This window comes from Sebastes fasciatus, chromosome 8, assembly GCF_043250625.1.
Source record: "Sebastes fasciatus isolate fSebFas1 chromosome 8, fSebFas1.pri, whole genome shotgun sequence".
Lineage (NCBI taxonomy): Eukaryota > Metazoa > Chordata > Actinopteri > Perciformes > Sebastidae > Sebastes > Sebastes fasciatus.
In genome coordinates, this window is record NC_133802.1 from 24,526,295 (window position 1) to 24,550,546 (window position 24,252).

At 39.1% G+C, this 24,252-nt stretch overlaps 1 protein-coding gene across 1 annotated transcript; it reads right to left on the minus strand.

Annotated features, from left to right (window-relative positions):
- Nucleotides 1–108: 108 nt before the first annotated feature.
- On the minus strand, nucleotides 109–19,189 carry sort1b (sortilin 1b). The gene is made up of 20 exons (XM_074644544.1): nucleotides 18,611–19,189; nucleotides 15,852–15,911; nucleotides 15,542–15,615; nucleotides 15,351–15,447; nucleotides 15,087–15,248; nucleotides 13,917–13,990; nucleotides 11,915–11,964; nucleotides 11,490–11,617; nucleotides 10,778–10,922; nucleotides 10,437–10,592; nucleotides 9,041–9,147; nucleotides 8,748–8,850; nucleotides 8,465–8,636; nucleotides 8,086–8,276; nucleotides 7,762–7,951; nucleotides 6,285–6,401; nucleotides 5,032–5,143; nucleotides 4,774–4,901; nucleotides 4,469–4,598; nucleotides 109–2,242 (listed from the first exon to the last, which is right to left on the minus strand). The coding sequence occupies exons 1-20, from the start codon at nucleotides 18,854–18,856 to the stop codon at nucleotides 2,228–2,230; spliced, it is 2,457 nt and encodes an 818-aa protein (XP_074500645.1). The 5' UTR covers nucleotides 18,857–19,189; the 3' UTR covers nucleotides 109–2,227.
- Between the last annotated feature and the right edge of the window lie 5,063 nt (nucleotides 19,190–24,252).

Genomic DNA, 24,252 nt, shown 5'->3' on the forward strand with positions numbered 1-24,252 from the left:
CCTGCTTGTAGCAGCCATCCCACAACCAGAATGTGTTTTTGGTTAACTGATCCCTTTGTAAACAACATATTTTTGCAATGCTGTAAAATAAAAATCGTTTGACAGAAATAGAGGAACATATGAATTTATTGGCAAACCCAAAGAAAATTGCCTCAAATATACAGGAGAGAAACATAGCAGATACAAAGATGTGACCTTGTATATTTACAGAACCATCACAATGACTCATTAATTTATACAGCAGTTTTAAAACGTAAGAAAAATGTGTTACCTTCACTTAATGCAATAAACCATCATAAAATAACTCACCAAGAGTCTCCCAGTGTATAGCAGCTACATAATAACCCTGTATCCACTCTCGTCAAAGTTTCACTCAGAATGATGTATCATGGAAGAGAGCATAACCAGGTTATTGTAGGCTACTTTCTTTACAAAGCTCTGTGCATTTAAATATTGAGAGATAACATGCAGTTCAATGGGAGCTTGTATGAAACACACACACATCCATAACTGCTCGTGGATTCATCTTAGGCAACAAGTGCAACTTCGGGGTGTCACTGACAGACTGGATGGAACTGGTTACACACTAGTAGATATAAATAATCATCAGTAAATAGATGCTGGGAGGGCCTCGCATCGTATCCTCACACCAGGCACTTTGTATAACCACATCCAATTTACTGCACACTGAACCTGCAAGTCACAAATAAATAAAACCTGCATGAAAGCAACATATTCAACACAAGACAGACAAATTATTGTGCAACAAATGTTTAAAAGAAGAAAAAAGAAAACCCTGCAAGACTTGACTCCAGTTTAGCTTAGAAAATGACAGCAGTACCAGGATGATTAAAAAAGAACAAACAGCAGTTTACCGTGAAATGAGAAGCTTTCAATAACCCTGTTAATTTAGTAAATTTGCTCCACCTCAGATGCAAATACCAATAAAAAAAAAGTAGTCCAACAACCACGTCTGTTAACTCTAATAGGCTACAGTGTTAATAATCATGCTGTACAACATTTACATGATTTCTTTTCTTATTGCTCCCTATGCTTCTGTCACCAAATCACATCAATGTACTCGGTTATGTGATGTAAAAAATATCTGCAGATATTTACTATCAAACTATAATTATTCATGTCATTTCTGAACCGCAATTTGTTACACGAGTTCAAAAGTTCGTTAGTACAAAAAACTGCTCGAATGATTATAAACATGACTTATGTATGTGATTATTACAGCCTTATCACGTTAATCATTAGGTCACATTTAGGAAAAAACTACAAACTGTTAGCGTACAAAGGACCTTGTGCTTTAGGCAGTTTGAACTGCACACATACATCAAATCCTGTCTTGAAACAGACACACTTTACCACCCTGTACACTGACGCGTAATGACATCTCCATTCATCAAATAGGATTATTTAACGTGCACGGACAATTTACTGAATCTAGATATTGTTATTGCTATCAAACCTAGTCTTATTACTTCAACCGTGGTTGTAAATGCCATGGAGTAAAAGTAGGCTGGCTTGTATTCCAAATACAGACCACAACAGGGGATTTCACAAATCAGTGCCCAGAGAGAGAAACTTCACATTTACATACTCTTCTTGGCCGTCCGGGGCACACTTTATGACCGACAAATACTTTGTTAAAAGCAGGGATTAAGACTCAAGTGGTTTGGGAGAGTTATTAACCTTTTTTAAAACACCTACCAGATTGATACCACGTGAAAAATGGCAAAGGAAAAACAGGTTTATGTACAAGTGCATGAGAACAAGGACACAGATCTTCGACAGAAGTGAGAAGTACTTCCAGGGAGCACTCCCATGGGAGACGGGAGAGGCAGGACCCGTAATGCAATGGTGGTGGATTTATACAACTAGCTTTGCTTTGAAACCCTTTACTCTGTCAGCAGTTCAAAAGTACCTCACCAGTTCTTCATTCCCTGAAATAAATAAGTTGGAGACTCAAACTCAACAGAATCAATAACTGAAGCACAACACTACAACACCTCCTTCATCCTCAACTTGTGGCGTTAGTCCCAGGAGGCCTCCGTACATTCATTATACTTCGTAGATGACAGCAGAGTGACGCAGACTCTTCGTCTGGTAGCTGAGGCCAACGTTCATACTAGAAGGTGAAAGGAAGAAGTAGCTGGAGACAGATAGAGTGAAGGAGCAGCGGCCGGCCGCGGGGTGAACTGGAAACCTGCTGATCCTGCTATTCCAGCAGGTCCTGTGGAAAGACAAGAGAAAGACATAACGATGAAGCCAGAAGCAACACAGGGGAGCAAACATGAAACCATGATGGTTATGTTTACACATGAGCCTAACTCAAAGACACTCCATCATGGTTATGTTTACACATGAGCCTAACTCAAAGACACTCCATCCTGGTTATGTTTACACATGAGCCTAACTGGGTTAGTCAAGTGGCCGTGTTGTAGGTGAATTCATGTTAAGGTCATAACTTTGTAGCAATAATATAAAATCATGCTTTAAGCTACAGCGCTTTGACCTACTTTAACATTTGGACAAATTGCAGAACAGAAGGTAGACAAAATGTGGAGTGCAAAAGCCATTTATTTTATTCCATTTCATTTTTGTCTTATTCTATTTTGTCGTATGCTCTGTGACTACGTAATTTCTTAAAATGCTAATTTAAAAAAGCAAACCTGCAAAGCTTTTGATTTGATTTTATTCCATTTCATTTTTATTTTGTTCCATTTTATTTATATGTATATTTTATTCTATCGTATGCTCTGTAACTGTCATTTCTTAAAATGCAAATAAAAAAAGAAAAATCTTGCAAAGCTTTTTTGTTTTTATTTCATTCTATTTTGTCGTATGCTCAGCAACCATCTAATTTCTTAAAATGCAAATTAAAAAAACAGATCTCATTATTTATATTTTATTTTATTCTATTTCTATTTTTATTCTATTCTATGTTGCCATATGCTCTGTAACTATGGAATTACTTAAAAGGCTAATTTAAAAAAGCAAATCCGCAAAGCTTTTTATTTTATTCCATTTTATTTAGATTTTTATTTTATTCTACTTGTCATATGCTGTGTAACTGTGCAATTTCTTAAAATGCAAAAAAAAAAAAGCAAAGCTGCCAAACATGACCGTCCCCCTCCCTTGAAGGAGTCTTGATTCTGACTGATTGTCTGGTTATGATGTATCGGCTAACAATAGCTGATCATAGGTAATTTGGTAATGGTGTGTATGTCGGCTGATAAGTAACACGATATTGCAGTACAGAAAAGCCAAAGGTTTGTTTGACGTAATTTAGAAGCAATGTCATTACATTGTTTGTCCACCAGGGAGCACTGAAACGTTTTTCAGCTGTACCCGATGGTCACTTTAAAGCCTCTGAACACCCACACAGGTATTTTCAGTTAATCTGGTTGATTAGACCTCTTCTCAGGACAGCGTGGGCGTGTACAGACTGTAACTAACACTGACAGTCTCCTGTTAGCTTTGTTGAACCTGTTAGGGTGGGACATATTACACCTTTGTCACTCTTATTGGTAGATGAAGATTTGTGACCTAATAGATTCTCATCAAAGCTGCGGCCCACTCTCAACCTGAGCAGAGGTCTAATCAGACAGAATAACTGAAAACACCTGTGTGGGTGCTCAAAGGCTTTAAGAGAATGAACATCATTTAATATGTCATCATTATTGTGTTGTTCTCTTCCCTTCTACACCTCCACTACTTATATAAGACAAGTTCAGCTGTCAGCAGCAGCCTGTACAGTAGGAGTGCTCAGTGGGACATCAGGGCTTCATCTCTGTAGTGTCCTTAATGTTTAACACTGAACAGGGTGATAAATGACGTCCATGACATGCAAAGGTTTTCTTTCTACATCAGTAAACCAAAGCAAAACCACACTTCCTAGGGTTAATTTAACAGTAGCAATTAGACCTGCAACGATTAATCGATTCGTTGTCAACTTTTTTGGAAATGGATTAATCGTTTTGACTAATTTTCTAAGAAAAAGACTAAATTCTCTGATTGCAGCTTCTTAAATGTGAGTATTTTCTGGTTTCTTTACTCCTCTGTGACAGTAAACTGAATGTCTTTGAGTTGTGGACAAAACAAGGCATTTGAGGGCGTCATTTTCTGACATTTGATGGACCAATCAACAATGAAAATACTCTTTAGTTGCCGCCCTAGTCGCAATTATTCTCCGTTGTTCTTATCAATGATTCAGGTTATTTGTCTTAAGCATTAAAGTGTCTTGCAAAATATTTTTGGTCTGGTTTTCTACATCTAACGCCTTTAGTTCTCTGAATTTCTGCATGATATCAAGCAATCAACAAGTTTCAAAAATACATACATACAGTAGGTTATTGGTTCCACTGCAAAAAACAATGGCCCGGTCTTCGAAGAAAAATCTGGTACCAATGTTTCTATCTTAGCCTGAGTGTGAGGGAGGAAAAGGTATCCACCGTACCTCATCTGAGTCGTCGTGGAACTCTATCTTGCCGTTTGGAGTGTGGTTGGTCTCCAGGGGGTCGTCCATCCCCACAACAGCAGAGTCCTCGGCATGCTGCTGCAGCACCGAGTACCTGTGAACCAAGAACCTGCAGGGCACATTCAAAATATTAGCAGGTTCACTTCAAATCATCAGGAAACACAATGAAGGACAGTAAAAGGAAAGTGCCGACTCAATTACAAAGATACAGTTTGCGATCCTGTAGACAGGTTTTGGTAATGAAATGGACTAAACATACTGTATGTGTGGAAAGATACACTAACCTGCCACCACAGACGTATTTCTTGACGAAGATGACTCCGGCTGCAATGCCGAGCAGTACGATGACGATGACTGTTATCACAATGGGTACAGACTTGGACGTAGGATTAGGACTATCTAAAATGTTTATCTGTAAAAAATAACAGCAGACAAAAAAGTAGGTAAAAGTGTTGCAGGAGTAGATTAACTGTGGGGAAACGTACAGCATGAAAGAATCTATATTCATAACATTTTCCAGAAGTAGGCACTGAGTTACTGACCTGAGGGAGTTTTGGGGCCAACAGGTCACTCACACACCTCATACTGAGGTCGATCTCTTGACGCTCGGGCTTCATTCCTCCCTCACATTTATCTCCAGGGATTTTCCTGTAGCTGTGGACCGAAGACACATCAAGTGTATGATAGTTAGTTGGAGGTTTGCAACTGTGACAGATTTTAAAAACAGTGCACTTGTTTTGGCTCTTTCAAAAGCAAATGAGTCTAAAACAGTTCATAAGGGAATGAATAATGTGAACGCTACCACTAGCTGAGTTAAAGTTAGCTGTGCAAAGTTTTGAAATAACGTGTTAGTTGAGGTTTTATGAAGTGGGGTTGTATGTATACTCCTGCGTTCTGCGAGGTAAAATTGGTGCTTTTGTGTATGGGGTCTGGAGGCTTTGAAGAGAGCAATATAACGGCTTCAGTTCCCCGTTGGAAAGGGCCGTCTGGCGGCGGGGTAAAGCGGCTGTGGACGGGAGCAGCAGAAAAACATATTTTAGATTTCTTTCCTAAAAAAAAAGTTAACAGTTTCACCTTTCCGACGTGGAACTGAAGCCGTTATATTGCGGACTTCAAAGCCACCAGACCAGACTCCATTCCCATAAACATATACATGTAAATACTTTGACCAAAATTTGAATACATAAGGAGCACCACTGTGAAGCTCCAGAATGATATAAAGACCTACAAAAATAATAATAATGGACCCGTCCTTTCGGTAGTTAAGTTATAGTTATTAATTAACTCATTATCACAATTATACATATATAACTTAAGCTGTATTCAGTCAGTCTGTATACAGTGAAGCAAACATGATTTACATAAAAAATGTTGTTTGCTTTTGCGGTCATCGTTCACTCTTCCTCACTGAAAACAAGAGACTCACTCTCGCCCTCGTCGGCTTGATTTGACTGATCTCTGCATGACAATTACTTCCTCGTTCTCGTGGCTTCTCCCCTCTGTCACTCTTTCTACCATGAAATGTGGTGTCAGCCTCGGACAATATAGGCCTACAGTGTGTTTTACACAGTATCCGTTTTAATATTAATATATATTTAATATTGTAAATAAGGAAATGGACTACAAAGAAATCTAAATTATTCAATGCCATTACAGCAAAAGGAGCCTTTTATTACCATCACTGCTCTGGTAAGACTCTGGTCAACACACTACACAATAAATGAAGATAATTATCAAGCAGACTAGACAATTACAGACAAGGTGAAGCAAATCAAGAGTCAACACATTCACTTACCCGCTGGTCACCAGTTTTTCCTCTTTACCATACAGGCAGAACTCGAGCACTTTGCCTTTCAGGTCCGGCTGCTCCACGCACTCCGAGCTGTTCTCCTGACGGTAGTATCCAAAGTCACTGCAGAGAATCAGAAGATGCCGGGATGGTAAGCAAGGGAGGAAGAAACAACCTACATTTACTATAAGAGACCAAATGTTTGGCTCAGTACTTTTTGAGTCACAATTGATTTTTTACTTAAAAGGAAAAATCCTTTCCGGGATACTTTTACACCGCTATTCAATACCAGTCTGGCATGTTTAATGTGGACTCTTCCTCCTCAAGTTACTGTCTTTTATGTTTCAAAGTGCATCCATTTTGTATGAGCTGTGCCAGTGTCAGATGTCACTGACATTTCTGATTTATTGTTTGCACTACAGACTGTTCTCACGTTGCAGTGCTTTATTCAGATATACTTAAACAATTATTTATTTTAGGTATTTTATACGGTCTACTGGAGAAGTAGCATTAATCACTATGAGGGAGGGATACAGTTTGTCCACACCGGATATAAAAATAACTCAGCAGAAGCAGGGATATATAGACCAGAGGGGGGTAAACCCCCCCATCCACCTCGGCAAATCACACCTTGCTAAATAGAGTACAATTTTGAATGAGCTGTTGATAGATAATATTCTCCCACAATGCAATGCACAAAGGCATTAAGTTTAACCTGCTGCAATATTCCAAAATTTCAGTTGACGGACGTTTGACATTGCACGATTGATTGATTGCATCACTTCCCGTTAGTATCGGGCAGTTAAGTATGCTGATTTCTTTTGCATACTAACTGCAAAAACAGTATATAGAGCTCAAGAGTGACCGCCCACTTTTTTAACGGCTCCGGATGTCAAATTCCCATTCATTCACTCCTCTGACATTTCAGAAAATCCTTATATAAACAGTTTTAAGCATGGAACAAAGCCAACCAGCTACGAGATGAATCGTGACCATAAAGCATTTGATTCGGAGCAAAAAGAAAATTGGAAAAAAAGGAAAAAAAGGTACAAGACGGTGTACATAATTATTTTAAGAGTGAAGTAAATACCCATCCCATAAACCATCGCGAATGGCGACTCGTCGCCTCTGGAAACACAAAAAACTAAACTAAGCATTAATCTAATCTAAAATGAAGACAGATTCAGCAGCTGCACGGCTTATTTCTCGCCTCAAATGTTTTCAGAAACACATTTCGGTGAACTGTTTTCGTAATATAAGAGAAAGTTTCCAAATGAGTCTCCATGTTGGCCCGGTTTGAAACCCGGGAGCAGACCATGGAGCAGCACGTATGAGCGTGTAAAAGCCCGTACCCTCACTAGCTATTCGTGGGCGCGCAGACATTTCCAGAGTAACAGCAAGCTCCACCAATCAGAGATGTCGCTGTTACACTTAGGATACTATAGAACAGTAGTATGGATTTGGGACACAGCGAACGTCTTACCACAGGAAGTCGTCCAGGGTGCACGAACACGGGGTTGGCACGGTGTTGAGCTTGTAATCTCGTCCGTTCCAGCAAACGGAGCTCTTCCTGAGACGCAGGAACTTCTCTTTGTAGCCCAGCATGCAACCGTCGTTGGGGTCACTGATGTCATCAGAGTGGGCCAACCACTGCACGTAGTCCTTGTCGCCACCTACACACACACACATCAATATTTTGGACTCTTGTTTACATAAAAATCTCAAATCAAATCACACGATATTGACAAATTATCTTTAAATTTACACAAAGTCAGTTTGTCATCGAGCATATCCTCGTGTCACTCACAGTCTCTGGTGAGGAGCTCCCTGAAGTCGATGGTGGTGGAGACCCAGTACATGCTGAGCATGGCGTCACTGTAGCCCCAGATACTGACGTTCATGGAGCGAGCTCCCGGCTCCGACGCCAGCCCAGTGAAGAAGATGGGGTCTTTGGTGAAGTTGTAAACACCCCAGCACTGTCCTTCATCAGTAGAAAATCTGTCAGGACATCGAAGAACGTACAAACATTAGCACGACCCCAATAAAGTAAAGCAATCACATACTGTATGAGAGGGAGTTGTATAGCATGCTATTTAAATTGAATTCAGAACACATATAAATCACATAAAGAAAAAACAGACTCCAAGCATCAGTCGATACAAACTCATCCATTCACTGTAACTCACTTGATCTGGTTGATAGGTTTATTGGGGGTTTGCTCCACGGCCACCAGCAGCCCTCCAGAGTCCAGAATAGCGTAGTGATGGGGCCCTTTGAGGGCCTTCATCCAGGTGTACCCCCCATCATCAGACACATACACATCAGGCTTCAACACTGAGATGGAGTCACCAACGCTCCCTGATGAGATATACAGAAATGATGAAACACATCTAGTTTATCCAATTACATAACTTTTTTTAAAACAATTGTTCTTAAACACTGGTATGAAAGCTCTGTAGTGAGAATTACCATGAGCTAAGATGAGACCCACGGCGTTTGGTTCAGACAGAGGCAGCATGGGGACGATGAGCCTCATAGCAATGCTGTAGGATGCGTGGATGTGGAGGCTGCACTATAGGAGACAAACACAAGACGCATTTGGTATCTGTTTATAGTACAAACACTGTGAAAGTTGAAACAAATAACATGAAATATAACAAATGCAGCCATGATGAATGTACCATGTTGGGCCTTTTTGACAATCCAAAAGTAAGTTTATCAAAACTTAATTCATCAATAAAAGTACAGTTTCCTCTCTTTACCTTGTCTGGGTCTTTGGCTGTAGCATCACACTTGGTGTTGGCCGGTTTCCGCAGAGGAACCCATTCCCCTCCCTGATCGAAGGACACCACAGACTGCACAGAGTTATCTGGAACAACAAGACAAGGACATCATATGTTTTAGCACCATTATAGCAGTGACGTAGGTTACCAAAGTAAGCTAATCATGAAACTAATCAATAAGGTTATGAATAATGTGAACACTACTGTAGCACTAGCTGAGTCAAAGATAGCTGTGCTATGTTTGGAAATAACTGAAAGGGTTAGTTCAGCTTTTTTTTAAGTGGGGTTGTATGTATACTCCTGTTATTAAAATTATTATTTTTGTGAATGTAGTCTGGTGGCTTTGAAGAGAGGGGGATAATGGCTTCAGTTCCCTGACTGAAAGGGCTCTCTGACGGCGAGCTAAAGTGGCTGCATTTACCTCGCCATCAGACAGCCCTTTCTGACGGGGAACTAAAGCCGTTATATAGTTGTCTTCAAAGTCACCAGACCAGACTCCATTCACAAAAACAGTAATTTTACCTTGCAGAACGTGGGAGTTGCTGATCTACCGCTGGATCGATCGGTTAGTTCGTTTGTGTTATTGAGTGACTTTCGGATACAAACTAACGTGGCGTCCACAGCAGTACATTGTTTAGCTGTCTAACTCCTGTCTGCTTCTCCAAACTGGGGGCATGCCGGCCGCCATCTAAATTACTGTATGCAACGTTAATACACTGGCTATAGGGATGTATATATACACTGTATATGTAGCAGCAGGTTTCATCATGCAGAAACCTACGTCAGATCCCGTGGGGAAAATGTTTAAGAAGGGCTTGGGAAAATACGCTAAAACATACATAGACCAAAATTTTAATGTTCGGATTTAAATACATAAGGAACACCACTGGGAAGCTACATAATGACATAAAAAAACTCAAAATAATGGACCTGCCTATTAAGCATTTAGCTGATACCCCTATCCAAAAACAATGTGTGCAAATAAAGCTTGAATTTACTTGCCCCAAAATAACAAGTAAGCGTGAATAAGCCCTGGCAATAATCATGTAACCACAGAAGAGTTGGAGGTTAAGAAAAAGCGGAAGTTAAAATATAAGGCAAAAGACATGAGATTTCTCAACAGATAACATAGCGAGCAGCAGACATGATGGAGTTCAGATTTAACTGGTGATGTGGTATTTATGGTGAAGTGTCAGCCAGCCACACCAGAAAGACAGCACATCTAACACTGAACAGCTAATTAAATATTGACTTAACGCCCTACCTCCGGTATGAAATGGAGAAGTCATATGTGAATGTTTTTCTGAGGGGAATTTGAGTCCAGGCATGTGTTGCTCTTCTTTTATCTAAGCCACAGGCACATGAATAGAGCTACCTTTAGCCAGCATACTGGTGATGAAAACTCCTCGCAGGGAGGTGACGTTAGTGAAGTCTGTATCGCCCCCCGTGGTGGTGTAAAGGTGGCGCTCCAATGACTTGGAATACACAGTGCCCCGGTCATCTGATACATAAATGGTGCCAAATCCTGTATCTGTGGACGTGGAAAAGAAAGAAATTAGTTCACACACACACACTGGAGAGAAAATTCAGAGGCAGGGTTTCAGAGCTGGTCATTTCAAATAATTAAATATAAATATATTTTCACATTAAATTCTCCACAGTGTTTCCTACTTTTTAATATTATTACAGCATTGCTATGTTTTTGTATGGACTGACCTCCCGGCTCGTCGACATGCATGAAGACCATGTCATCATTGGCTGCCAGGATGGAGTAGAACTGCTCGTGACCAACGGGGGGCAGCTGGGCCATGTTCCACGTGTCACCGTGGTCCACGGACACATGGATCATCCTCAGAGTGCCCTGCAGAAAAATAGGGACAAGGACAGAAAGAAAGAAATATGAGAAAAGGAGCAGTTTGGAGAGTAATTACCTCGTGCAAATCAATCTCGGAACCCATCGGCTATTGGTCTGACGACAGATACGACTCTGGGGGGGCGACCCGTCAATCACAAGGTAGCCCCGCCCTAAAGTATACCCTGCTTTATGGTCTATTTGACTCTAAATGGGACCATAATTTACTAAATGAACATCATGCTGTATTGAAGAAGACTTGAAACTAGCAATTGAGACCATAAACTCATGTTTACAATGTTTACTGAGGTAATAAATCAAGTGAGAAGTAGGCTCATTTTCTCATAGACTCCTTTTTGCAACCAGAGGAGTCGCCCCCTGCTGTCTATTAGAAAGAATGCAGGTTTAAGGCACTTCAGCATTGGCTTCACTTCTCAGACCCAGAGATACCGTATTTCAAACTGGGTAGACTGAAGCATTTTCTTACAAACACAAAGGTCTAATCCATCAATATGTTGCCTCTGGATGCCTGATCTTTCTGTATCTGCTGGTGATTTGGATCTACTGTATACTGACCTTTCCTGTCATTACGGAGGCAAAGAGGAAGCGTCCACCCAGGCCGAAGGAGTAGATCTTACTGGCGACAGTCTTGAAGGTTTTACCGTAGTCTGTCGTCCTCCTCAGGTCCAGCATTCCCCGATCACCTGGAGAAAAAACATAGGACAACTTAGAAACTAATAGTTTCATATAGCATTTAAGAGGAATATGAGACTAAATCATGAAAATATTGATACCATTTGTCATTACAATTTTTATTCATAATCCAATCCAAATCCAGTTAATCAATGGTTTCAATAAAAACATGTAGACACTTAATCTTTGAAACTGTCTGGAGAACATTTAAAAGACATGTCCATGTGCTGCTCCTCACGTACTTGTACACAAAAGCTGCACATGCTAATTTTTCATTTCAGGTTTTACGTAGAGAAGGCATCACTTACTGCAGGATCCATTGTGGCTGCCCGAAAAGAAGATGGAATTTTTCCTTCCCCTAGAATCAGATTGGAAAGCACCAAGAATTACAGATAAGCAGAGACACACATTTAAGTCCACAGAGTCAAGGACGAACAAAATATAGATGTATTAAATATAATAATATAAATATAGGCTGCTTTGTTGATAAGGATGCGACGACTCTCGGTGAGCTTACATCTCAATAAACAACTAAAAACAGGATGGAAGAAATCAGGTCTCATCCAGGAATCTTTATGCACTTTTCATCTATTCCCATAACAGGTTTAGCTTCATTGTGAAAGTAAGCAGCACATTCCACAGCTTATCAAGGGCAACCTGCATACAGCCGTGCCTTTCCCTAAGTATTTACTGTCTTTGTACAGCAAGTGTTTTGCTTTGACTTCAGAAAGCTCCTGCCCCAGTTGAGAATGACCCAGTTTTCCTGGAGCTTGTTCAGATCAACGTCTTTTGGAAAGTAATAAAAGGTTATGTATATTATCAGTACATACAGCGCTCTCAGACACAGTGACCTAGAAAACACAACTTTAAAAAGGTGACTAAAAAGACGGTCAGCCATCGGACAGTTTCGGGCTGTCGGTGGGCGTCCGTCGGCTTAGTTTTTGCGTTGTGTCCCGCACCGTCTGCTGTAGTCTGCCCATGTCAGTTTTTTTGGACGATTTAGCATGTTCAATCGGCAGCGGTGCCCGTCAGTGAGAAAAGTCACTCTGATTGGCTGTTCAGCTTAAACTTATCAGTGCACAAGAAGAGAAATGGAAGTGAGGAAAGCAAGCCAACGAGTGAAGTCAAGAGTGCACGCACAGAGGGCTCTTCTCATTTTTCATCTTCCTCTAATCTGACCGATTCAAATACACGGATATTTTCACAACGACATGGCCCGTCTAGAATGAAGCTAAGTGGTGAGTGAGCGTGGTGTGAAAATGGTCAGCAGACAGCGCTTGGTTTCATGTACGTATCATAACAACGGCTTGTATAGCCGCCGTCCTCGGTCTTCAGGTTTCCCGTTTTGAATGACGAATACAGACTACCGCCGCCTGCTGGTGAGGAGAGTTATTTCCTCTCAGGCAGGCGCAGAACGTACGTGGTAACTGGCCTTCGGCTGTAGTCTTTGCAGTGTGTTCAAATGCAACTTGTCAGCCAAGACAGAGGCGATGCAACAGTCTGCCTTCATCGCCTTAATCTCTTTAATGTCCACTTGGCGTTTCTGGGCCTTAAGCAATATATACCAGGAAGTGCCTCTAAAAACAACAAGAGTTCAACGAGGGCTTGGCCACCACAGGGCTAGTCAAACAACAACGGGGCTAATCAAACAGTCACTAATTGAACTACAATGCTTTTTTACCGCCTATTTTGCAAAGGTGGAGCAACAATAAACATCTCAGGAGAAAAACATGGAGCATGTTTGTCTTTTTCTCCGGGTTCTCCTGTTTCTTCCCACAGTCCAAAGACATGCAGGTAAATTGTTGACTCTATATTGCCCGTAGGTGTGAATGTGAGCGTGAATGGTTGTCTGTCTCTATGTGTCAGCCCTGTGATAGTCTGGCGACCGGTCCAGGGTGTACCACGCCTTCGCCCAATGTCAGCTTGGATCGGCTCCAGCACTCCTCCCCTCCCCCCCCCCGCGACCCTGACTAGGATAAGCGTTTACAGATAATGGATGGATGGATGTTTGTCTTATGTTATTACAAATCTTACAACTATCAGCCAGGGAGTTAGTTATCATAACTGTGAAGGAGTCAAAACATGGTTAAACATACTTTTCTTTGATCACCAGTCTGTCTTCAACTACCTGTAATAGGAGGAACTAACAGATGATGACTAACAGACCAATAAGAATGCCGATCTTCCACCCCTCCCTAATCTCCGTGAATAGAAATATTTCAATGACACTTGGGGATATTGAATGAGATCAGTTTGTTCGCCGAGCACCTGACAAAGGTGCTAATACCATGAATTTGTCTCGTCTCTTACCATTTCACAAGACACACTCTGTTGTGGATCCCTTTCCAGGTGGTGCCAACATCTTCAGACAGCCACAGTTCATTCTGAGGACAGAAAAAAAAATGATTTATTAGATGATGAACTCGTGGTTCTACTGCAATGACGCCACAGTTTACACAGGACTTGTTATAGTAGAGCTGCACATTAACAACCACCGCCATGTTAATAAATGTACTCTGTGCAAACAAATGATTGACCAACAGGAGTCTTCTAGCTATGAGGGAGTGAGATGATGGTGTTTATAAACGACCATGAAAAAGATCACTTGCCTTCTTAAATTAATGACAGATTTACGAATTACTAGGGCTGTCAAAGTTAACGCGTTAATAACATGTTAACGCAAATTCACTTATTTCTTTAACGCATTAACACTACTTGCAATTTTTAGGTTGTAGCTAAAAAGCTAAAAGCTAGAGTGAAGATACTGGCATCATATGAAACTACAAAACCAAAGGAATCCATTGGTACCAACCATGTCATACAACTAAGGAGAGATGGTACCTTAAGTAGCTAAATAACGCTCCAAACTTAAGCTAAATTTTGGTGAGGAAAAACTGGCATGGCCATTTTCAAAAGGGGTCCCTTGACCTCTGACATCAAGATATGTGAATGAAAATGGGTTCTATGGGTACCCACGAGTCTCCCCTTTACAGACATGCCCACTTTATGATAATCACATGCAGTTTGGGGTAAGTCATAGTCAAGTCAGCACACTGACACACTGACAGCTGTTGTTGCCTGTTGGACTTGAATTTGCCATGTTATTTGAGCATATTTGTTATGCTAAATGCAGTACCTGTGAGGGTTACAGGACAATATTTGTCATTGTTTTGTGTTGTTAATTGATTTCCAGTAATAAATATATACATACATTTACATTAAGCAGCATATTTGCCCACTCCCATGTTGATAAGAGTATTAAATACTTGACAAATCTCCCTTTAAGGTAAATTTTGAACAGATAAAAAATGTGCGATTAATCACAATTAAATATCTTAATTGATTGTCAGCCCTACTAATTACTAATCTGAGATTCACATACAGAACTGGAGCTTTCAAGTTTATATAGACTAATTAACTTACATCCAAACTGGTCACTTTCCAAACAGAATATATATCCTTTTAACATTCAGTACGTACGCTGTTGCTGAGGACCAGCAGCACGCTGGAGTTCTCAGGGTTGTATACGATCTGCATCATGGGGATGAAGCTCAGTTCCCGGGGGGTGAAACTCCTTCCAAAGTCGCTGGAGACAAAGATCCGAGACCCATAACTTCCAGACACTTCTGCTGTCAGGATCACCTACAAGCCAGAGTCCAAAATTTAGACTGATGAAACCAAACAAGATTCTTTACAGCAGGTACACATGTTACAGAAGCGCCACATTTGCTGATGAGGACTTACTTTCCCAGAGTTCCCGATAGCGATGCCGTACTCTGATCTGATGAAAGTGTTGTTGATGAGACTGGTCACATCCTCAAAGGACTTCCCGTAGTTCTCACTGGCAGAAAAATGGTCGCAACCAAATTAAATGCAAATCAAACACAAACAAGGTTGTTTTTTTTTCCTCCAACAGGTGAGACCGTGAGACTTACCTTCGGTAGAGTTTGGACTGCCCGAGTTTTACCAGGAAGAAGGGCACCTGAAAAGTCGTCAAAGCCAGGATGACCTGCCAGAGAGAGGAGAGAAGGTTCAGCTTGAGGAAAGTGGAGCGTGGATCATTTATTAATGCGCATTAATGAGGGAACTCATTATGTAATCTACGAGGTTCTTTGTGGGCAGACTATGCTGTCACAGAATAATCTGGCCAAGTTACTCACGTCACAGAGGAACAAGTCACAAAGGAACAACACTGCATGAGAGACATGTTAGGTGCACAAATAGAGAGGAGAACATAACACTCACCCCTGAAGCATCTCCAACCCAGGCAAGCGTCACGGACCCACTCAGGTCATTGAAGGTATACTGAGGAAGGACATTAAAAATAAACATATTAAAAATCACCAGTTGAGCAGCATGTAGTGTTGTCACGATACAGGAATTTCTAACTTCAATACAATACCTTAAAATATTTATATTTGATACCATTTTTGATACCACAGGGAAAATTGACACAATATTGAGGGCATAAAATTTCAGATTATTATTAAAACATAAATGTTTTGTGTGAACTCGCTTTCAGAGGAGAGTGCAGAAATCGCTGCTGCTACCCCGTGTCTCAATACTGTGGAAAATGAGTATAGAAACTGTTTCACATACGAGGGGAGTTTGAGTATAGCTGGCAAGAAAGGTTTTCACTGCAGTTTAAATTCCTATTTGTGGATTTCTCCTCCAGACTGTATTTTTGCTTTGACTGGCACCATGTTTCCCCCTCACCATGTGGTCCAGCAGAGATGACAAAGTGTAAAAAAACTGAAGCACCACTTATCAGACCAGACAAACTCCAAGCCAATTGCTCTCAGCACAGACTTCTGAATACCACGTTAAAAACTGAGGTCAAGAAGAATCAAGACTTTCACTCGGACAATCCAACACATATTTTGAACCCAGAATTTGAAGTGTTGCCTTCAGGTAGGCGGTTCAAAATGCCAATTTGCCGGCTAAACCGGTGCAAAAATGTAATCATTCCCGTCGTCCATCAAAATATTAAACAGCAACAAGTAGGTCTAGTATTATATGATATGATTTTATTGAGAACTAATATATTAAACAGTAAATTTAAAGTAAATTGATTATTTATTATCTGGTATGATTATACCTGTTTTTTATAGTATTTGAAACTAATGTCTTTTATCATCTTTTATTATTTTAAAGAACAACTGGTTTTAGTATTTGAAACTACTGTCTTTTATTACCTTTTATTATTAAAAAGATATGTATGATATGGTATGTTGTGTGATGCAGTGGCTTGGAGCCCAAGACCCTGCAGGACAATAAAGTATGTCTTATCTTATCTTACAATAGTTTTGTGCAAACCAGGTCCAGTGTGGCCCCAACAAAAAATACTTTTGCTTTCCTTATCAGAGAATCCAGCTGCCTGATATAAAAGTCTTGAAACCCATTCAGTGGCAAATTATTCTTCAACCATGTAAACATTGTTCACAAACTGTTAAAAGGCAGATCTCATGTTATAAGCAGCTCCAGTATCGATGGGACCTGCATCAGAAACCTTGAAGCTGAGCCTCCAGGAATGCTGTCGACTTTAGATTACCGGGGCCAAGTGTTCCAAAAACTGCAATGCAAAGTTAGGAAAATAAGCAGCAAATGACTCTGCACTGCATGCAACGTTGTGTAGATATTTTATAAGCTACATTAATTTGGATGCTGTCACTGTCTGTGCTAAAAAAAAAATCCATTACACACCTGGTGAGAACAAATTTAGCCTTCTCTCCTATCCAGGATTTAAGTGCATAGAAAAAAACACAACACTGTAGTCTCTCTGTGTCCTTACAGAGTTCCTGTTTGGCTTTGACTACCACACAAACACAGCTTTTAATTAGGCCTATTACAAAATAACTACCGCACAGCCAGTCACATGGATCCCACTGGGCCAATTTCCCTGTCAACAGTCAGACAGAAGTAAAAGTGGGATCCTCAAAATAGAGAATACAGCTGCATCTTTTGGAAGATATAGAAGTCATGGGCCATTAATGGAGAATTTAAGATGGTAAACCAGTCTGGTTACTCTGGTTTTAGTGGAGCCTACGTAGGTCTTAAAGCATGAGGAAAATAGGCGTTGTTACTGTTTCACTTCACTGTATTACACTGCACCAAATGTTAAGGAAACAAATCATAATCATGGCAGAGCAGTAAAAGGCAAAGATGGTACCTTTAAGGGCTGTTGGGAAAAGACAGAACTTAAGACTCTGCAAGTCATTTTGATGCTTGTTTTTTGTTGTATCAAATAAATCTACAGTGCAATATCTCTTGTATCTAACTGTTTTGCTCCACTGTATTTCACTGCACCAAATATTAAAGAAACAAATCATGTGCAGAGCATATCAAGGCAAGATGGTACCTTTAAGGGCTGTTGGGAAAAGACAGAACTTAAGACTCTGCAAGTCATTTTGAGGTTTCTGTTGTATCCTACAACAAGATAAATAGATTTACAATGCAATATCTCTTGTATCTAACTGTTTTGCTTCACTGTGCCTTTATTTTTTTAATTAACATTTGGTAGAGCAGTAAAAGGCAAGATGGTACCTTTAAGGGCTCTTGGGAAAAGACAGAACTTAAGACTATGCAAGTCATTTTGACGTTTCTGTTGTATCCTACAACAAGATAAATAGATCTACAATACAATATCTCTTGTATCTAACTGTTTTGCTTCACTGTACCAAATGTTAATTAAAAAAATAAAGGCAGAGCAGTAAAAGGCAAGATGGTACCTTTAAGGGCTGTTGGGAAAAGACAGATCTTAGACTCTGCAAGTCATTTTGATGCTTGTTTTTGTTGTATCAAATGAATCTACAGTGCAATATCTCTTGTATGTAACTGTTTTGCATCAGGGCTTACAGTTGAATGGCCATCAGTAGCTAGGTTTCTGAGGAACACAACAAGCATAGCTGATTAGGGCCTATTCGTGCACCTGGTTTAGCTGCACCTGCGCATCATCTCCTCATTTTAATTGCCAGTAACCGGACCTCACAGTTTAGGTAACTTACACGGTGGGTGTTGCTTGCTAACTTGGTGTCGTATCCTTGCGAAGTCTTGCAGTTGTCGCTCTGCTCGGCTGGATTTAAAAGCAGTTCAGGCAGAGCCCTCTTCACGATGTTCGCAGCTTTCTGTTCGGTGTTTGAATGCCTCATGAATAAGGACAGTCCGGACGGTTTGAATCCGCGCTGGACATCAAGACAGGAGGACAAAGTGGAGACAGACAACAGCAGGAGACAGCGCAGAAAGAGTCCCATCCTCGGTTCAGGTGTCACTGGCAAAGAAAACAAAACAAAACCACACAAAAACCAGTCTTTGTTTATCCTGGTGTTGCCTTAAAACTGAAGGTCGCTACAGCTCAGTTGCTACAGCAACAACACAGTCTCCTGACAGCCGTTATTTAGGGCTTTAAAACCATCAAAAGCTCCCACTAAAAAACATCAAAACAGATTAAAAAAACGCAATTTAACCGGAGTATTTAACACCAGTTATTCGCGCTGCAACTCCAACATGACAGAGACTGTAACTGAAACGCAAATTGTGTCTGCCTGGTTGTATATGCGCTATAGCAGAGAGGAGCCGCTGTGATTGGCTGCTCTCCTCTTCTCGGTCCACCTATCCGCTGTTGTGATTGGTTCAATTCTGAAGAAGGCGGGGTCAAAAAGGGGAGCAGCATAATTAGCTGTCAAAAGCCTAAGTCAAGATAGGTTGAGCAATACTATCATGTAACTCCATCCAGCCAGAAACTTATTTATTTTGGACAATAATATTTATTTAATTACAGGTAACATTCAAGGTTGACAAAACACACAGTAATAACATATACGATTTTTTAAATTTATTTTTAATTTATTTATTTGCACATATATAAAACTGCACAAAATCCAGTCAGTGAAAAAAACAAAACAAGAAATGTGTCAGGTGATGTCAAGAAGCCTTATAAGGCTTATATACAAAGGACCTCCCCCCAACCCTAGGAGAAAAAAACTACAACAAAAAAGGAAGAAAGATCTAAACTAACATAATTAAAAAAATACAACAAAAGTTAAACAACAACAAGTAAACAAAATGTGCAGAAAAACCTAACCAAACAGTGGAAAACAATCCAATAAAAACAATGAAATACAAAGATTATAAGATAAAATAAGATATTCCTTTATTCAAGATTCAAGATTCAAGCCCTTTGTTGTCATTGTGTAGTACAACGAAATTAGATTGTGACAATCCCATAGATGCTAAAAAAGATAATACAATAAAAAAAGAGATATAAATATAAAAATTATATATATATATATATATATATATATATATATAAAAGATAATACAATATAAAATATAAAAATACAGTATGTATATTGATGAGATGACAGTTTTGCAAGATTACAGTTTTGCCAGATTATTGCACAAAGTGTCCGTCAGATAATTATATAATTATTGCACGGCATCATATAATTTACAGTATTTACATTGAAAAAAGTGACACAAAAGTGACCAACGTGTTACTGCACATTTACATTGCACGTGTTCAACTAAGACAGAGGAGACGTCAGAGTTCAGGAGGTTTATGGCAGTTGGGAAAAAGTATTAGTCCCTCAGTGGGGAAATTTGCAGTGTACAGCAGCAAAGTGGATAGTGCAAAAAACAAGATGCATCAGCTAACACAGTAAAAAAAAAAAAAGAGCTAAACGAAGTGTAACAAAATATGAACCATTTAAATAGAAGGAAGTATAAAAAATAGGAGCAGTATATACAGTATTGACAATAAACAGACTATTAACAAAATTGCACAAGTGGAAAATGATATTGCACAGTAAGAATGAAATGAAATTCCACCTGAAAATATCAGTGGAATTGTTGATTTAGTGCTGCTTTATGTTGGCTCAGCCCCATGATACACATATAGTCCTACGTTTGTGCCACATGTGTCTGTTTTTTGGGTGTGTGTGTGTGAAGTTCCCAATGTATTTTCTCAGAGAAGAAGATGAAAAGTCTTTCTCCCCTTCATGTTAACTTATTTCAATGTTTCCACCCGCCATATGCTAATAGTTTATTATAGTTTTTTATTTATTTATAGTTCATTTTATATGTAAACACACATTTCACAGGTGAAAATGTCACAGAGAAAAATCTCACAGGTACACACATGAAAACCAACAAACAAGATTTTCAAAAAGCATGTGTTTTCACTAGCCTTTGTTTATAGGTGTGATGACTATAATATTATGTCTAAGACATTTCAGTTTCATTTCTTGAATATGTACAAAATACATAAATGACAGCTGTAAATTGATTAGAATATTTAATTGTGATTAATCACATGATTTTCCATAGTTTATCGCAATTAATCGCAAATTAATCATAAATGTTCAAAATGTACCTTATAGGGAGATTTGTCAAGTATTAAATATTCTTATCAACATGGGAGTGGGTAAATATGCTTGCTTTATGCAAATGTATGTATATATTTATCATTGGAAATCAATTAACAACACAAAAAATTACAAATATTGTCCAGAAACCCTCACAGGTACTGCATTTGGCATAAACAATATGCTCAAATCATAACATGGCAAACTGCAGCCCAACAGGCAACAACAGCTGTCAGTGTGTCAGTGTGCTGACTTGACTATGACTTGCCCCAAACTGCATGTGATTATCATAAAGTGGGCATGTCTGTAAAGGGGAGACTCGTGGGTACCCATAGAACCCATTTTCATTCACATATCTTGAGGTCAGAGGTCAAAGGATCCCTTTGAAAATGGCCATGCCAGTTTTTCCTCGCCAAAATTTAGCATACGTTTGGAGTGTTATTTATCCTCCTTCGTGACAAGCTAGTGGTTGGTAGCGATGGATTCCTCAGGTTTTCTAGTTTCATATGATATCAGTATCTTCACTATAGCTTTAAAACTGACTACCTAAAAATCTCAAGTTGTGTTAATACAGTAAAGAAATTAGTGGCGTTAAAACAAATTTGCATTATTATCGCGTGACAGTTCTAACATAAATACAACAATAACAGGCGTAACATGTGCCATGAATTAAATTAAATATCTTCACCCTTATACATCTGGGCCTGGTGTGATGTTGAAAAAACATGTAATATAAAGACTGTTTATTGTAACAAATAAAATGTGGTTTAACAAAATGACTAGTGGCCCCTTTTCAATGGCAGATATTCTGAAAGAAATCCCCTAATATAGAGACATTAACACTTTTTCTTTAATACAGTATGTCTCTGTTCTTGTGCTCATCATAGGCAAGAAGAACAGGGTCAAAGAGGAAAACTAACCTTTGCATCATATGATCTTAACTCCTGTAAATGAATTAGTGTGGGTGTTTCTGTGTAGCCTGTTGTGTTCTTAAATTATATTTATTCATTTTGTTGGTTGCAATGAGTCATATTGTGTTCTTTATTAAATTTGTGCATGTGACAGGACAGTGGGTCATAACAAACCCATGACTACTGGTCATGTGATGCAGTTTTAACTTTCCCTTGTAGAGTGCCACGCCATCTCTTCAGTAAGCTTCCAGTTGGTTATTTTGTTGCCTCGTCATACCAGCGTGATAGCGACACAAAGTTAGTAGAGGATGGAAGGATGTGATCAGGTAGTCATGCCGAGTATTTGACTATGCCCTTGTTTAGCCTGTGGTGTTGCACAACCTGTTCAACAAGTTTGAAAGCCTGCAACAACAAAAAGGCGTCATCTCATCACAGCCGAAAATGAAAAGCTGTTGAACTGGTTTGAATGACCCTGCAGAAAACCTGACACCTGGAAGTAGAATCCTCAACTTGGCTGCACCTAAATGTGCTTTGGAGCGTCAGTAATATCATTTTTGGTTATCAAGTCTTGCTTGTGTGTTTCTTGATTCCCAGATTCACTCAGAAAGCCAAACAATCTGATCTGTAGAGCAGCATTCCTCCACAAAGGGACTGTACAAAGGAGCGACAGCCCCTCCCCCATGGCAGCCCAGTCAACTATTAAAAGGTGGAGAACAAAGCCACTCTTATTCCTTCGAGATGTACTCTGATAGGATGAGAACCGTGCCTTTCTACAAGCACCCACATTTTACTTTTTGGCTGCACGGTGTGTTGACAGACGGTAGGCAAATGAAGGGGATGGAACCAAGTGCATTTCCTTGTTACCAAGCATTTCCATTGACCTGTGTGTGAATGAGTTCAGCCTCCACTGATGGGAGTCATGGGAAACACAAGGGGTAAAAAGGGTTAGTTTGGTAATGTGGCGACCTCTAGTGAAAAGTAAGTACCATTACTCCTACAGCATTTTGGACATTTTACACTCTGCAAACTCTATTGCTCGGTGGATATTAACATAACATAGTTTGTTATAAAATTAGATATCATTAAAGATACAGATATTTACCCTGAGAATACAGTATGTCATAAAAATGTCATGTCATATTATAGTTTGACATAAAAATGAAATAAAAAAAGTCAGAGTATAGTATGTAATAAGCAATGTAATTAAAAAACTCATAAAATAATATGCCATGAAATGTAATTAAACAGATCATACTATAGTACGCCATAAAAATGCCACAAAAAAGTTATAAATGTAATTCAAAAACTCATAGTATAGTAGCCATAAAATGTAATAAAAAAGTCAGAGTACCGGATGCAATAAAAATAGCATTAAAAAAATCATAGTATAGTATGCCATAATGACTGACTGTTTTTGACATACTATACTATGACATTTCACAAATTTTCTGGATATAGTATACCATGACGTTTTTTGACATACTATACTATGACATTTTAATATTTATTTTCGTTATAGTATACTTTGACTTTGTTTGACATTCTATACTATGACATTTTTCGATTTTCCTCAACATAGTATACCATGACTTTTTTAAACATACTATACTATGACTATTTGTTTTACAATTTTTTAGAGTTTTTATGACTTTAAAGACTTTTTAACAACTTTTTTCGACATGTTTTACTAAGAGTTTTTTTTAATAAAAAAAAGGTCAGAGTATAGTATGTCATAAAAATGTCACAAAAAAAAAATCCTAGTAGTAATATGTCATGAAAACTTAAAAATATAAGTTGACAATGCATTTTCCAGCTAATCCAAGAGGGTTATAAATACTTTATCTGTTTTACAAAGTAGGAGAATTTGTCTCAAATAAACACTTCATACAGAAAGGATATGAAAATTGTAATCTGAAAAGTAACTAAAGCTGTCGGCACAAAATGTAGTGGAGTAAAAGGTACAATATCCATCTCTGAGATGTAGTGGAGTAGAAGTATAAAGTTGCATAAAATGGAAATATTCCACTTCAAGTACCTCATATTTAAGTACAGTACTTGAGTAAATGTACTTAGTGCTTCCGAGTCTTTTGCAAATATCCAGCGGTGGACCGTAACGGTTTTTGAAAGTGTTTCATACATTTATTTAACATATTTTAAACTAAAAGTGAACAGTAACTAGCAGCATATGAAGTAAAAAGCAGGAAATGTGATAATTTACTGCAGCTTCGCACATCAATATCCCGCGGTCATGCTGACATACTGTAAAACCTCATTGTTACCTCTGCTTCAGCTCCTGGTAAAGCTTACTGATAAGACAGATAAACCACCATTACATGCGAGTACAGCTAGAAAAAACAACAACATACACAGTCA